Source organism: Cetorhinus maximus, chromosome 10 (assembly GCF_964194155.1).
Source record: "Cetorhinus maximus chromosome 10, sCetMax3.hap1.1, whole genome shotgun sequence".
NCBI classification, from domain to species: domain Eukaryota; kingdom Metazoa; phylum Chordata; class Chondrichthyes; order Lamniformes; family Cetorhinidae; genus Cetorhinus; species Cetorhinus maximus.
The window spans coordinates 16058813-16074082 of NC_135888.1; the positions used below are offsets into that span (position 1 = coordinate 16058813).

At 40.2% G+C, this 15270-nt stretch overlaps 1 protein-coding gene across 8 annotated transcripts in view; it reads left to right on the top strand.

The window, feature by feature from the left end:
* gpr107 (G protein-coupled receptor 107) overlaps nucleotides 1–15270 on the top strand; it is a 153196-nt gene that overhangs the window by 29561 nt on the left and 108365 nt on the right. For all 8 annotated transcript variants that reach the window (XR_013577735.1, XR_013577737.1, XM_078550052.1 and 5 more), the window contains 8 exons: nucleotides 3959–4009; nucleotides 4919–5007; nucleotides 5109–5287; nucleotides 6683–6720; nucleotides 7675–7722; nucleotides 7824–7934; nucleotides 10164–10297; nucleotides 12005–12080. Coding sequence is in view for 6 of the 8 variants with exons in the window: in XM_078550052.1 (XP_078406178.1) it covers nucleotides 3959–4009; nucleotides 4919–5007; nucleotides 5109–5287; nucleotides 6683–6720; nucleotides 7675–7722; nucleotides 7824–7934; nucleotides 10164–10297; nucleotides 12005–12080 (726 nt within the window). In the remaining 2 variants the exon portion in view is untranslated. The remainder of the gene's footprint in view (nucleotides 1–3958; nucleotides 4010–4918; nucleotides 5008–5108; nucleotides 5288–6682; nucleotides 6721–7674; nucleotides 7723–7823; nucleotides 7935–10163; nucleotides 10298–12004; nucleotides 12081–15270) is intronic.

Consider the following 15270-nt stretch of genomic DNA (forward strand, 5'->3'; position numbering starts at 1 on the left):
CATATTAATTTGATGTTTAATTTTTATTTAAATTATGACATGATCCTCTGTAAACCTGAATCACCCAAACTTCATTTTTCTTTCATATTTGTCTAAGCTGGAAAGTTTATATTCTCCATTTGTGCAACACAAACGATACAACAGTTCAGATTTACTAGAATAGCTCGAGGGATGTGAGAGCTCAGACTTCATAGAGATGTTCAAGGTCGTAAATGGTGTCAATAAGTTTAAATACGGAGAAACTATTTCCAATAAGGGAGGGGTCAGTAACTAGAGGACTCCGATTTAAGGTGAGAGGCAAAAGGATCAGAGACAACATGAGGAAAATAATTTGACGCAGCGAGTTGTGATCTGGAATACACTAGAAAAGGAGGTGGAAGCAAATCCAGTTGTAATGTTGGAAAGTGCGTTAGATAAATTGTTGAAAGCGAAAAATATTATGGGGCTATGAAGAAAGTGCAGAGGATTGGGATTAATTGAATGACTCCAAAGAATCGGTAAATGGTGTTATATCATCTTATGATCCTATGATTCTACAATTGGTAAGGTGGTCAGAGGAGTGAAGAGAGACTCAGAAAAGAAGTATATCTGCAGAACCAAAAACATTGCAACAAGAACGAGCATTCCTACGAGCATTCACTAGCAAAGGCATGAGCAGCACGCCTCCCACAATCAACACTGTGGGTGTGCCTATATCACATGGACTGTAGCCAGGCAAGAAGGTGGCTTGCCTCCACCTTCTCAAGGACAGTTGCAGTTGGGCAATAAATACTGACCTTGCCAGCAATTCCCACATCCAATGAATGAATAAAAACATTCATCAAAGCATAATTTTTGACTGATAAATAAAAAGCTGGAAGTCCTATGCAGACTTTACAAACTGAAAGTTAATAAATGCTGGGGTAGATGATATATGTCTCAGTGCTGAAAGAGACCAAAGAGAATATTTGTGAAACTTTGACATCATTATGGGGAGGTTTGGAAAGCTGCAAGTAGATGGCACCATATTCAAAAGGGCTAGCAAAATAGATATGGGCAATTATAAACTCATTATTTTACGTCGATTTAGAGTGACACTACTTCTTAAAATTTAACTTATGGCACATGGGCATCGCTGGCTAGGCCAGCATTTATTGCCTATCCGTAATTGCCCTTCAGAAGGTGGTGGTGTGCTGCCTTCTTGAACCGCTGCAGTCCATGTGGTGTTTGACCCAGTGACAATGAAGGAACGGCGATATATTTCCAAGTGATGATGGTGAGAGACTTGGAGGGGAACTTCTGGGCATCTGCTGCCCTTGTCCTTCTAGATGGTAGCGGTTGTGGGTTTGGAAGGTGCTGCCCAAGGAGCCTTGGTAAGTTTCTGCAGTGCATCTTGCAGATGGTACACACTTCTGCCACTGTACGTCGGTGGTGGAGGGAGTGAATGTTTGAGTAAGGGATGCCAATCAGACGGGCTGCTTTGTCCTGGATGGTGTCAAACTTCTTGAGTGTTGTTGGAGTATCAATAATTTGAACCTCAGTAGGAGGCAGTGAAATTTGTAGATGGTAAACTAGGAGAGGCAGTGGGTTTGGAGGAGGCAGCTAGAAATTATTGAATGACTTGGACAAGTCATGCATTGAGGAAAATGGCAGATCTCTAATATATTATTAAATGCTACTCATAGGGGAGAAATTAAGCTTCTCAATTGGTGTTGAAATTACCACAAGTGGAGTTGAAAGCGAATCTAGGAGCCTTTGCATCCTTGATATTTGACATGTCCACCTAATACAGGCCAGCAGTCAAGAAAGAATGTTGACGGGATGTTCAATGGCATAACGCCTATATGCTGGGTACCTGTCAGAGGAAGTCATGCCGAGGCTACAGGTTGATTATTGTGTCCAGCCCCAGTCACTGACACTTAAAGAAAACATTCAAATGCTGGAGACGGAAAAGAACCTCAAGGCTGACCTAGTGTGAAAGATGTAAATTCGAAAGAAATACTCGGGGGAAACGTGAAGTTTTTGAACTGGAAAACAGACATCTCCAAGATGATCTTACAGAGAGAAATACGTGGTCGTGAATGCAACAAGAAAGATAAATCCAGAGTGTTAATCTAAATTGTGAGAGCAGAACAAATGGACAGAGATTCAAACTAGTAAAATTTGAAAAGACCACTGATATCAGGAAGTTCTTCACATAGTGATAAATATATGCAATGAACATCCAGATTGCCGTGAAGGTGGAAACCTGGGAATAATTTAAGAACTTATTAAATGCTGCAATGGAGGAATGTTGGACCTTTCTAGATGGATGTACTGAGATCCCTTGATTAGCATTCAACATTCTTAATTGCCTTGTCATCCATGTCACGGGGTGTCAGTGTCTTGAGGAGATAACCAGAGCAGAAGGAAAATATTCTAAAATGCTAAATAATTGGATGTCAATCCTAAGAAAGCAAAGCAGTATGTCGACCCCAGAGCTCCCCAACTCTCTTGAAAATTCTGATTTGTTTCTTCAGTGCTGCTACATTCCTGATGGCCAATCCTCATTATTGACCTTTGGTGTTGTCAGTCGCAAAAAACGAGGATGAAGTCTGCCAGGCTCCATGAATTTGTGTGTCCTCAGGTAACACAGCTGGCCAACCCTGGAGCCACAGGTCTTTGCAGAGAAGACGAGTTCCCCTGAGGTGGGCAATAGGGTGGGTGGTTGAAGGGTCATGAGGACTCGAAACGTCGGCTGTGCTCTTCTCCACCGATGCTGCCAGACCTGCTGAGTTTTTCCAGGTATTTTTGTTTTTGTTTTTGTTTTGGGCTCTTCCCAGGGTTCTGCTCTCTCTCCTCCTTTCGTCACTTCTCCACAGCAGGGTTTATGTAGTCAGTTTCCAACTGTGTTGTGGCTTGTTGGATGAGGCCACCACATGGCAGTTTGTGGCAAGCTCTTCCCACACACCAATGTCAATTTGTCTCTTTAATAATGAGGCCTTCAGAGTACCCTTAAAACATTCTTTGTCCTTTTTGAGATTGGTGCCATCCTTAAATTTGAAAAGAGGATGTGCTTCGAAAGCATGGACCTTGTATAATCCTTTATGGTGAATGTCAGTAAGCTGTTTGCCTTTGGGAGGCTTCACAACTAAAGCCAATTTGGTTCTCACCTGATTTCCATGTGGCTGCACTTTCCACCAAGAGTTGTGACAAGGAGTGAGAATGCTAGCTGCTTTTGTTAATTCTTAGCTCTGTTACTTTTACCAATTTTCTGCCGGTTGGCCTGTACTTCTACACTCACGAGACGACTGAAAAGACCTGCATGTATTTTATTCTTTCACAGGATGTGGGCATCACTGGGTAGGCCAGCGTTTATTGCCTGCCCATCCCTAGTTGCCCTTGAGAAGGTGGTGGTGAAGGTGAGCTGCCTTCTTGAACCGTTGCAGTCCATGTGGTGTAGGTACACCCCACAGAGCTACATTTAAGGCTCTTGCTTGCTTATAGAATTTTTCTGACATGCAATAAAAGAAAAGACTTGCATTTGTGTCCAAAAATATATGTGCAAAAGGTATGTTCAATATTGATGAATTCCAGATTGTTCAAAAGATTTTAATTAAAATTAGAAATCTTTCTAACTTTGAAATATTTAACTCATCTGAATGTTCAGGTGAATATTTAATTAAAAATAATCTTATGGTCCTAAGGATTTGAGGAGCTCACTGTATATCCTGGTTAAAATTTATCCCTCAGCCAACACCAAAACAGATCAACTGGACCTGGTTCTCCTGGCTTTTTATTGAATGGGCTGTTACATTTGTCTACGTAACAACAGTGTCAAAGCTTCAAAAGTAATCCATTGGCTGCAAAGCACTTTGGGATGTTCTGAGGTGTGCAAAGCATGATATAAACACACATTTTTCTTTCCTTATTTTCTTTCTTTCCTTCTTTCTTTAACTATAACTAACTAATGTATTTCTTTCCTTTGCATTCATCTCAGCTGGGGCTCAGTTTGGACAGAACCAAGAATGATGGCTTCTCATCCTATCTGGTAAGTTAGCTTTTTTGGCATGGGATTTGTAATTAAATTTTTCGCCCTTTTTTTTGTACAGTTCCAAGAACATCATCAAGTCTCTTGTATTGTACCCAAATGGCCAATCTTGCTATGTGATTTATGTGAGAGGAAACAGGTCATTGGATTTTTGAGGTATCACAGCTGAGCTGTCCTCCTCTGATGTACACAGATGTACTCTTGGCCAGGGTCCACTGGATATTTAGCAGTAGCAGGAATCCCAAATGGATATTGTCCTCCCTTAGGCAAGGGGCGCTGAAACCACTGGCAGTAGCCCATCTGTGGCCTTGACTGAGATTCATCAAATCAACACAGAGAGTACTTTTACCCACGAGGGGAGAGGTTTCGTTTTTGGAACAAGAGGTTTGACTTGTTTGCCACAACCTTTTGAATGGACCACTTTTGATTAATACATTTTGCGTTCAATGCATTCCTTCCCCTTGAAACTTGTAAAAACAAAAATCTGAATTACCCCTTGCACTAAGATGCTAAACCCTAACAATATATCTTTCCCCCAGATTCAGAAGGACCACCTTCATTGATCTCTTTGTGAGCTTTTCCATGCCACACATGGAAGCCTAATCAGAAGTTCATCCTGTCTAAAGCGGTGGTCTAAGAATCAGTTTCTTCCCACAGTTGGTATCTAATTAACATAGTTAGCATCCAGTGAGGTACGCGGCCCAGCTAGATTCACGCTTGACTTCTGCATGAATTCTCATGTCAGGCTCAGTGCAAGTGTAGGTGAAGAATTTCAACTTGCAGAAAGCTGGACCCACAAGGATCATTTTGGTGAATGCAGTCTTTCCCCGGATTGCAGTTCTTCAACCTGTATACAACAACCCACATAAAAACTGTTCTTTATTCTCTAGTGATCTGATTTTTTAATAGGAAGAAGATATTGATTTTTGCTTTTTGAAGAAAAAGCCTCCAACTGATGTACCTGTCACACTTTTCCTTTTTGACTTTGCAAAACTACAGTGAGTACACATCAAAAAAACAAATTTCCCATTGGAATCTTCAGCCAATGGCCCCTTGGTTGTTCCTTCATATTCCACTTCCACCTGTTATTGCTTCACAGAGTTAGAGTCCTGACATCTGGCATCAATCAGCCAAAGGTCACTGATGTTGGGACTGCAGAAAGCCAACCAGCCAAGGTCAAAAGCAGCAAGACAGATGCGAAACCAAAGAGTGAACCAGAGAACTTAACAGAACCACAGAAGAAGAATGAAACCATGAAGCAGCTTGAAGCGCAGAAAGGTGAGAAATTGACGCATGTTTTCATTTTTGGCTCCCCCAATAGTTGGTAAACGTGAGCAAGAAGGAAAGTTGTTAATCACGTCACCCCCAAGATACATTTATGCACTGTCTGGTAATTACACAGAGAGGAGACCTGAAAAAGAACTAATATAGGTCACCTGCTTGTTCCCTCCCCACAAGCCGGGGAATAGTAAAGGGCTAACAAACCTGCAAGTTTTCGAAGAAGCTCTAGGGTTTCTGGCAATGTAATATTGAAGATCATTATTAGAGGGAGCAATATTTTTGGCCAAATGGTCTTTTCTCACCTCTGATTCTACATTTCTTAGACACATAATGGTTTGTGGAAGCTTAAGGTAACTGTTGCCGAGAATGACAAAATAACTTGTAATTCCAAGAGCTGAAGCTTTGTTGTAGACTTAAATTCTTTTTATATTTTTTAAAACAGAGCATACATGTTAATTGCATATTAATTATATGCAAATGGTGGCATTAACTGGGGATTCACTTGTGCCCTATAAACATTGACTGAAAGTGTGGTTCTTGGGTTAGGAGATGCTTACTTGTCATGTGTAACTCATAAATAAATGCTTACAAAAGTTTGTAAAGATTGGCTCCAGTTCTATCCTTTACCAGCCTGGGTTGCTGGAATGTAACAATACGCATACTGTGAAGTCACTTTGGTTTTATAATAGTGTTTGAAAGCAGGATACCGAAGCACATTTAGAGCTGTTTGCATTGTTGTGTGCATGTTGGGAACTATGTAACGTTTGAGGTTGGGATAATTTGATCAGTGCTTGGATTTAGCACACCTCTAACCTTGAGGGCAATATTTCATCTGTTGTGGTAGGGTATGCCCAGTTAGTTTGTGATGAGGCCTGCCAAAGAGAGTGGAGCTTTTGTGTAGGTTTGCATATAATCATTTTATTTAGCTTCTTCTATTAACACATTCCCTAGATGCAGTGCACTTTGATGCTTAGTGTACCACTAGAAGTGGAACATGGGAACAAAGATGAGGAAATAGCAACAAATGTCTTGGGTCAGTTTCTTGTTAATCCTGCTGGTAACCTTGCATACTGAAGGGCCTTAAAGTGGGAAAGATAAAATTAAAGGCAAATTTTGGCTACTTAGTATTTTTCATTACTTATTTGATTTAATAATTGGAATAACTAGTAAAATATGTAATTCTTGGAACGCTGGATTGACACAGCTCTGATTCTGCACATTACCAATGGTATCCATTGCGTTGAGTATTATGCCTGCGAGTTTTAATAAGTCAAATTCCTGTTTTATTGAAAAGTTGTGTGCAAAATCTGGATGAAGATTCTTTTAAAACAAAAGCTGAACAGATTAGCACTTGCTATTTTATGCTAAAGACACATTTATTTTTCCCCACAGCAAAGCCAAAATCTGTAAAACGTGCTGCTGAACCAAAGGTCAGTAAATGTACAGTATTTTTTTCTGTACTGTTTTTATTTTGGTTGCTATAAATGCAAGTCTTTTTCTTTTAAAGATGAAGGCCTGGTCTCTTTCTTAGGAAACTGCGATACAAAGCATTTCCTTTTAAAGAAATATTAGGTAGAGTGTTATATGCTGGAGTTTAGAAGAGTGAGGGGTGATTTGATTGAATTCTGAACAGCCTTGACAAGGTTGACATCGAAGGTGAGTCTTGTGAGTGCGTCCAGAACTAGGGGACACTGTTTTAAAATTAGGGGTCGCCCTATTAGGACAGAGATGAGAAATTCTTTCTCTGAGGGTTGTGTGACTTTGGAATTCTTGCTTAGAAGGCGGTGGAGGTGAGGCATTTGAATATTTTTAAGGCAAAAGTAGATAGATTCTTTTAGGCAAGGGTATCAAAGGTCATCAGGGTTAGATGGGAATGTGGAAATCGAAACACAAGAAGATCAGCCATGATCTTATTGAATGGTGGAGCAGGCTCGAGGGGCCGAATGGTCTACTCCTGTTCCTGTTTCTTATGTTCTTATGTTTGAGATGTGCAGTATTCAACCAGAGCACAAGTTCTGGAATAGCTGTACAGTCGAGGAGTCATAATTGACATTTCTAACAAACAACAGTAGAGGAAGCAAAATAAAGGTTATTATTATATTCCCTAAAGCTGGAAACTCAATGCTGTACATAATCCCTAACTATAAAGAATGGGAAGTCTGGGTAGGCAGGGAAGAGAGAGCGGTGTAGATAAGAAAATGGATGCTTTCTGATCGGGTTAGTATTATTTAATTGAGCTACTGGAGAGCAACTGCTACAACACAAGTCGCTGCTTTCAGAGTGTTGCAGGCGCCAGGAGGAACAGGTCACTGCAGAGTGAGGATCATTGGACATTAATGTGGGGAACAAAAGCAGCAAAAGAATAATTTGTGTTTTTATTTTAGGCTAAAACTGTTCTACTGAAGGAAAAAAATGCATCCTATTCATTCACGGTAAGTAGGATTTACGAGTTGATCCTTTATGTTTTAGATAATGTTTGCACTGACTTACTCTAATTGACAAATTGTCTAAACATGTGTTTTTCTCTCTGCAGTTCTCACTTACCATTAATACTGAGGAGGAACAGGGACTTTACAGTCTGTACTTCCATAACTGCTACACTGACAAAAAGCCATCTCTGCAGTCTTTCCGCTTTGATATGGATGTGAGTACAAGGAAGGCATCATTACTCTTTATGGAGCAAAAGAGCTATTAGGGACATTTAAGCAAGTCAGCAATATTAGTTTAGAGCAGTTATCCTTTTTAAAGCAATTGTGAAAGCTTTAAATGCAAATTTGAAACTAAATTTATTAAATATAAAAACAGGAAATGCTGGAATGCATGGTACGTTGATCAGCACCAGAGAGAAAAAGATTTATATTTCTGCTGTAAACTATTGGGACTTGTCTGAAATGTTAACTTGGTTTAGCTTTGAGATGCTGACTGTCCTCTTTAGTTTTTACAGCATTTTATATTTTTGTGTTAGATTTCCAACATTTGTGTCATCGTCGTCTTCAAGTTTCACATCACTTCTGTTTTCATTCAGTCAAAAAAATCTCCCAAATCCCCTGCTCTGCTGGGATATGAGCTCAGGCACATGTAACAATATTGTTGAACTGCACTTTGAATTTTTCTTCTCCGCCATTAACGCTTGTTACAAAACACAGTAACCATTAGTTGCCTTGAGGCTGTTGCCTTTGCTTCGTTATTGATATTGCAGAAATTTCTCTACTCTTGAGTGTGACACCACTCTGGAGGCTGCAAGATTTAAATGATAAGTTTTGAGGAAAACCTAACTAAAAATATCGAACATTCATCACACACCAGATGTTATATTTTGTTATAGGTGCAAAACAATCATTTTTATTTAAAAGGAGTCGTTAATTGACCCAGAGCTTGAAACTTAACAGTATTGCAAAGTTATGCCATCAAATAGCAATTAAAACCTGATTACTGTAACAGCTAGCCCTTGGAAAGGGACGGATCCAGCTGAGCAACAGGGTAATGTGCATTATATAGACGTTAGCCATGGCTCAGTGATAGCACTCTTAACTCCCCCTGAAGCAATTGGACAAACTCTAGAAGACTGCAGCCTCTGATGTCAATAATTATAGCGACCCTGCCCCGCTGCCTCTCCCAACTATCATCTATAACTGGAGATATCCTGAGTCTTAGGAACTCATCCAGCTCCCTTTAAAACAAGCACTGTGAATCCATACTTAACAGTATGGACCTAACGGTGATGAAGAGCAGGTTGAAGGAGCTATAAGCAGAACAAATGGTATCTGCAGGGGTTTTACAGTTTACCCAAGTTGAAGATGATTGACTGAGTGGCCAAGTCACCATGCTTGGCAAGGGGTGGGTGAGGTCAGTTAGAAAGTGGGGCCCAGATCTTGCAATTCCTACAGCAGCAAACACTAACTTACTTAAGCAGTTTGCCAGCAAGGGCAATGGCCTCTGCCGTGACCTATCAGTTGGGGACTTGGGCTGATTGCCCTGGAATTGCACTGGTATTTACAATTATTTATTTAGGGCTGCTCCTAACTAGTGTGCAGCCTGCTCAGAGAGAAGCCCTTTAAATCAGCTCGAGTGTCAAAATACTCCCACACCCCCAGCTCCTTAATCCCAGCTGATTTGATTAACTGTTTTTTGATTGTCTGTACCCTGGCTCTGATAGTTGTTTTTTCAGCCAATTGAGTGGCAGGGATTGAAGGTAAATGTGATTGCCAATGTCGGAGAAGAGCCGGGGGTTGGTGCAGTGGGGGAAGGGGTGAGGATGGTGAGCAGAGCCAGAGATGGCAGGGAGTGTGTTTTGGGGAGCTAGAATTAAAAGTTGATTAAGGAAAACATTTCAAATCATTGCGCACAGTTGCCTGTCATTAAGCTGAAGGCAGATCTCCAGGAGAGTTTCTTTAGCTTGCAGTGTTAAAAGAGGGCGTGGCTTTGCAGGAATTGCACCTTGCCGCCAGGCCTCCTTACTCACCTCACTGATAGATCCACACAGCAGCCAGGAGAGCAAATTCCCGCTGCGGCCTATGAGAAAGGTCGGCACATAATTTTGAACACAGTGAGCGGCGTACACCTCCGCTTTGCTGCTGACCGCAAGGTACGGCCTGGAAATTTGCAAAACAACAGGTGCATTTCCGTGTGGGTCCCCTTCATCAGGAGGACTTCAGCTCACTGATGACCTACCCCTTCATTGGGAAACTTATTGCTGTAGCAATTAATGAACCAGAAACGACTAGTTTAGTCCCAATAAGACTGTTATGGACTTTCTCCCTAATTGCCTCCACTGCACCTTAAACCATTCATGTCTGAAGAAGGATGAAGAAGAAAGTACACGGTATAGTATTTTGCTCCCTCAAATTTCTGGTCTTGTGTGATTTTCTTCTAGATTACAATAGTGGAACAGAACCCTGGCAGTTATTTGTCTGCAGGAGAGATCCCCCTCCCCAAACTCTACATCTCCATGGCTTTCTTCTTCTTCCTGGCTGGAGTTGTCTGGGTTTACATCCTCCGGAAACGCAGGTACAGTGCAAATAGTTATTACCCTGGAGGACAGGGTCTGCAATGCGCTAATGACATATGAATTTTACGGAGCAACATCCACAGTTGGAATACTTCTGTGTTCATAGATTCCAGCCATCTATGACATTTTCGATCTAATTTCCGTGTTAGATTTTTATGCATGTTTAATAAATCATTCTCTTTTGAAATTTTCTTAGGTTTTTTTTTATTTAACGTACAAAAACCTCCTACACTGGTAGATGTTAATTGTAAAGTGTTGCTGGGGTGGAGAGGAGGCGTGTTTCTGCTTGTTGAAGTGATGATCAATGTTTGTAGTTGTTATGTAAAAATGGATAGAGTTGTGGAATATGATCTCAAAACATAATACTCATCCCACAATAAAAACAGAATTTAACTTCCTTGGTTATTGTAAGCCAATGACCCTGGTGATTATCTGCAGTTTTGGTGTTATTACTGGGTTTAGCTAAAATATTGATTTCAACAAACTGTAAAATAATCCGATTTAAGCCAGTAACGCACTGGTTTATGTGTTGTTAATAGTTCATCAGCTCAAATTGCTCTCATTATTACCATTGTTAATGGCAGACTTTATTCAGTCGTTCTTCACCCTGTTAATACACAGCTCTAAGTGCCTTTTCAGTGTGTCACTAGATGGTTTTCACAATTCAAGTGATCGTGCATAACACAGTAAATTCATGCCTAAAATTTACTGAATTACAAGAGACAACATCACATTTTTAGCTTGCACCTTCACTAAATTAGTTGTTAAGATTACATGAAAATATCCAAAGCTCTGTGGTTTAAGTTGTAGGTGTTCCTGGTAAGGTGCCTGGCTCCTGGGACTTTTTCATAGTAGTTTAACAAGTATTAAAGAACATCTAGAGATAAGTCTGGATTTGTACAAGAGCCATAAACATAACACCTCACTAAACTTTCTCATTCAAACACTGTGACCCGATTCCATTAGCTTGCTCTGTTGCTAGTCTGAATTTCAATAACATTATGCAACATGTTTTGTAGCCTCAGTAGGTAAATACATTATGGTTCTGTGCTAAACCACATAGACCAGAGCATTTTCACACTGGATCTTAGATCTGAGATTGATGGATGATTTTACCTTTTTACCAGTAAGGATCCTATATTCCCTGGGCTGAGGAGAAGAAAGCTGAATCAGGATTTTCACTGCTGGTTACTAGCCTTTGATTCCTGTGGTACAGTGCTTGTGATTGGATCAGGTTTGGCTCTGATGCTCCCTTGTTTGAACAAAATATCAATACACACTGTCTGGGTCCACCCATGAACAGTGGTTGAGGTATTAGAGGGCAATTTGCAGCAGTTAAATTGTCCTTTTGCAAGAAATTAGGGTCTTGATGAAAGGAACAGAATATGGGAAGGGAATAAATATTAAAAGGAGAAAAAAAAATCCAAGCTATATACATGATTGAGGTAGGAACATTTTCCCTACTAGTACTTAAAGGTGAGGCCACTGTAGATCAGAAGTCTGAAGTGATCAGATTGTAATTTTCCCACATTTTATTATTTTAAAATAATACAGAATCCAACTCATTCCTGCTTGCAATTTACGCTCATATATATATAGGGAAAGTGAAAATGTAATGATTAAGATTTGCCTTAAATTCCATCCATCATGTAATAAAATGGACAATGTGATCAGCATATTTACCACTTGAATTCTTTTCTCCTTAGCAACGATGTGTTTAAGATCCATTGGCTGATGGGGGCGCTTGCATTCACCAAATCCCTCTCTCTCGTTTTCCATGCTGTAAGTGACCTGAATATCATTTCAGCATTTTTATGACAAGAACAATCATCACAACGCCTTGTAACAAAGTCAGTTTATGAATTGTTTAAGATCAGCCTATTTAACAGGCTCCGTGTGGTTGAATAGTACACTGGTGTATTAATATTATTGTGATAGCAGTGTCCTGTGAAGTGGAGTGTCGCACTTGGGCAATCCCTCTGATTTATCTATAGTGTTAGGAACAATGTATAGCTTTAAGTTTAATTTATATTTTGTATTTGGCTGTTAAGAAAGGTGAAACCTGGTTTTAGTTTCATTTAGAGGTTTTTGTGAGCTGGATGCCTTGAAGTCTGGGGCCCTGTTTGTATATGTGCATTTTTAATGAGGTTTTACAACTCTTGACGTGAAGAGGTGGGTTACCAACTTAGTGAAGTTAAAAAGATAAAGTAGAAAAAACTGTGCTATTGCCTAGCAACAGGGGTCCAGAGACACACAGAGACAAGGAAACAGAATGGTGGTCAGTTAGTGTAGTTTGGTGTATATACCAAAGAGTGCAGGCAGAAGATCTAATCTCTCTAATAAGAAATTCTGCAAGCCTGCTGTGGAACTGTGTTTAGGGAACTGATGTATTTGCTCTGAAGTTGAAGTAATAATGAGTTTGGATTGCAATTTTTGTGTGTCTCAGGGAGAGATACCAGCTGAAAAAAGCATCTAGTGAATGTTCAGAAGTCTACCAGAAGAAAGTTGTTTGAAATGAGCTAGCCCAAGCAAGAAACCTTGGTGTTGAGACAGTAATAAATCTTCACTGGGGTTTTGTGTCTGTAAGGGTCGCTGGGCTAAAAGGAATAGTGTGAGTTGGTATCATTTTCTGATATCTATTGAAATCTTTCCAATCTTTCTGTCTAGCATAATATAGTTCATTTTTCTTGTTTAATAAACATTTTATTCTTTGTGTTAATAGTATACTGGCAGATTTTTGTGAATATGTAACTGACCTCCACTGTTTCTTAAAAAAAAACAAAGTTAGGACCTACCAAGCCAGGTTTCACTCTGGGATCTGACTTGTCCAGTTTTAACATCAACTGGGATCATAACAATAGTGACTTTGTTGTCCCTGAGAGAATCCATTTTCCAGTGTGCTTTACTGCTTGGACTGGGAGCCTGGTGGCTGGGGTTCGGTGCCTCCTTGACAACATTAACTTACTTTAACAGGAGGACCATGTGAAGGTTCCTCCAACCTTGGAGATCAAATCAACCACCAAATCCACCAACAACAGGGTCCCACAGGGATCAGTCTTCATATCAGCTCTTTTCAACATATATACAGTGACTGCTCCCCCACCCCCCACAAAGTAATGGCTCTTTACGTTTGCTGACGACTTGGTCCTGGCTTTTCAGGCTAAAGAACTCCAGGACATTGCGAAAACACTCACTGAGAATCAGTGTTCTCTAGAAGTCTACTTCAGAAAATGGAGACTGCAACCAAACAAATGGAGACTTCAGCCAAGACTGTCGTTTCAGCCTTCCACTTGATCATCTTGAAAGACAGGGAAGAATTTCACGTCCAGTTCTGTGACTGGCAACTCACCCATGACCCAATGCCGAAATATCTTGGCATCATCCTTGACCATGCATTGACCTACCGGCAACACCTCAAGAACACTGGAGCCGAAGTCAAGACAAGAGTGAATCTCATACCAAAACTGGCGGGTACTGCCTGAGACAGCAGAGCCAACACACTACCTTCTGCTTCAGTCAACCTTCTGATGATGGATTCTTTTTAATATTTTTGGGTGGTATTCTGTAAAGAAGGCTGTGAGTGTGTCTATGATTAATTAAACTAGGAGAGGTTAATAAAGATGCCATGCCTGTGAGAACTGCAAGATAAAAGGGTAAAGGTGTTGGATCCATAATGAGAGGTTACTGTGAGGTTGGATTCTCAAGTAAATAGGTTAGATTTAAAATTTGCATTATGGGATAAGTAGAGACTTGATTTTTCAGCTGTTGAATTTCAAAGGGAACGTTAGAAGTGACAAGGAACTTTTACAACTTACAAAGGTTTCATAAGTAAACAGGAGAAGGTATATTAAATTTTATTGACCCGAAAGTAGAAGCAATAGGAGAACATAACTTCTCCAAACATAAAAATCTGTTGAGTTCAAAGAGCTGCAGAGGAATTTGAGATGAAAGGGGAAAAAGATATTTAAGGAAAGATGTTTAGCTGAGTGAGTGGCTGTGTGGGGTAAATATCCTGAGACCAGATCTGTGTGCTGAAGAGGTGCGAAAGTAATGAATTTGAAGCAGCCATCCAGTTCAAGCCAGAAAAGTCTTTGTTTTCAGAAAGCAGTCTGTTTCTAAACCTTTCTTTTGGATTTCCAGTGGAAGTGTTTGAGGAGTTGTGTGGTATACCTTTGTTAAAGTGTCAATTCTTTGCCTAGGGTAATATTACTGGATTTTTATAGTTAAAATCTATAAGGGAGTTGTTGTCAAGAAGGTTGTTTACTTGTGTGTTTTAGCCAAGTGAGTTTTTTGGGATTTGTTCTGTAAGACTGTTTTAACTGTGTAACTTTAATGTTATGTGCTTAAGTTCTTTTTCTTTTTAATAAATCTTTTAATGTTTAAAATCCTAAAGGTATTACTGGAGTTTAATTTTTTTGGGTCAGCAGCTTTTCCTCCTCGTTTTCAAATTACAGAAAAACAAGATTGATGATCAGTAAGACAGGTTTCCCTCTGGGACCTGGCTTGCTCAGCAAATGACATCTGCTGTGATTGTAACACCCTGGTCTACCCAACAACAGAACACTGCTTCTCAACCTGGCTCAGGATCCACTATACAAATGTGGTGGATGTTCACCTATGGGAAACCATCAGGATTATTTCTAGGATGTTGAGACTAGCACAGCTTGAGTGGCTTCCTAAGCTGGCAAATATTGAACCTCTGATGTCTGCAGAGAAAACATCCTCCTCAAAGAATACCACCAGCTGAGAGCTAACAAAGCACTCCCATTGATATAGGATCTAAAAAAAAACCCCATGCACCCTCTGGACTCCCATAGACCCTAGTCAAACACACTCCACATCCTACAAACTGATGACAACCCCACCTCTCGATAGTGCACCTCCTGGTTGACTGTAAACATCACCAACCGCAACCTGGTAACTGACCCAAATGGTGAAGTCCCAGGTTTCACTCTTCCACGGAAAATCTGGG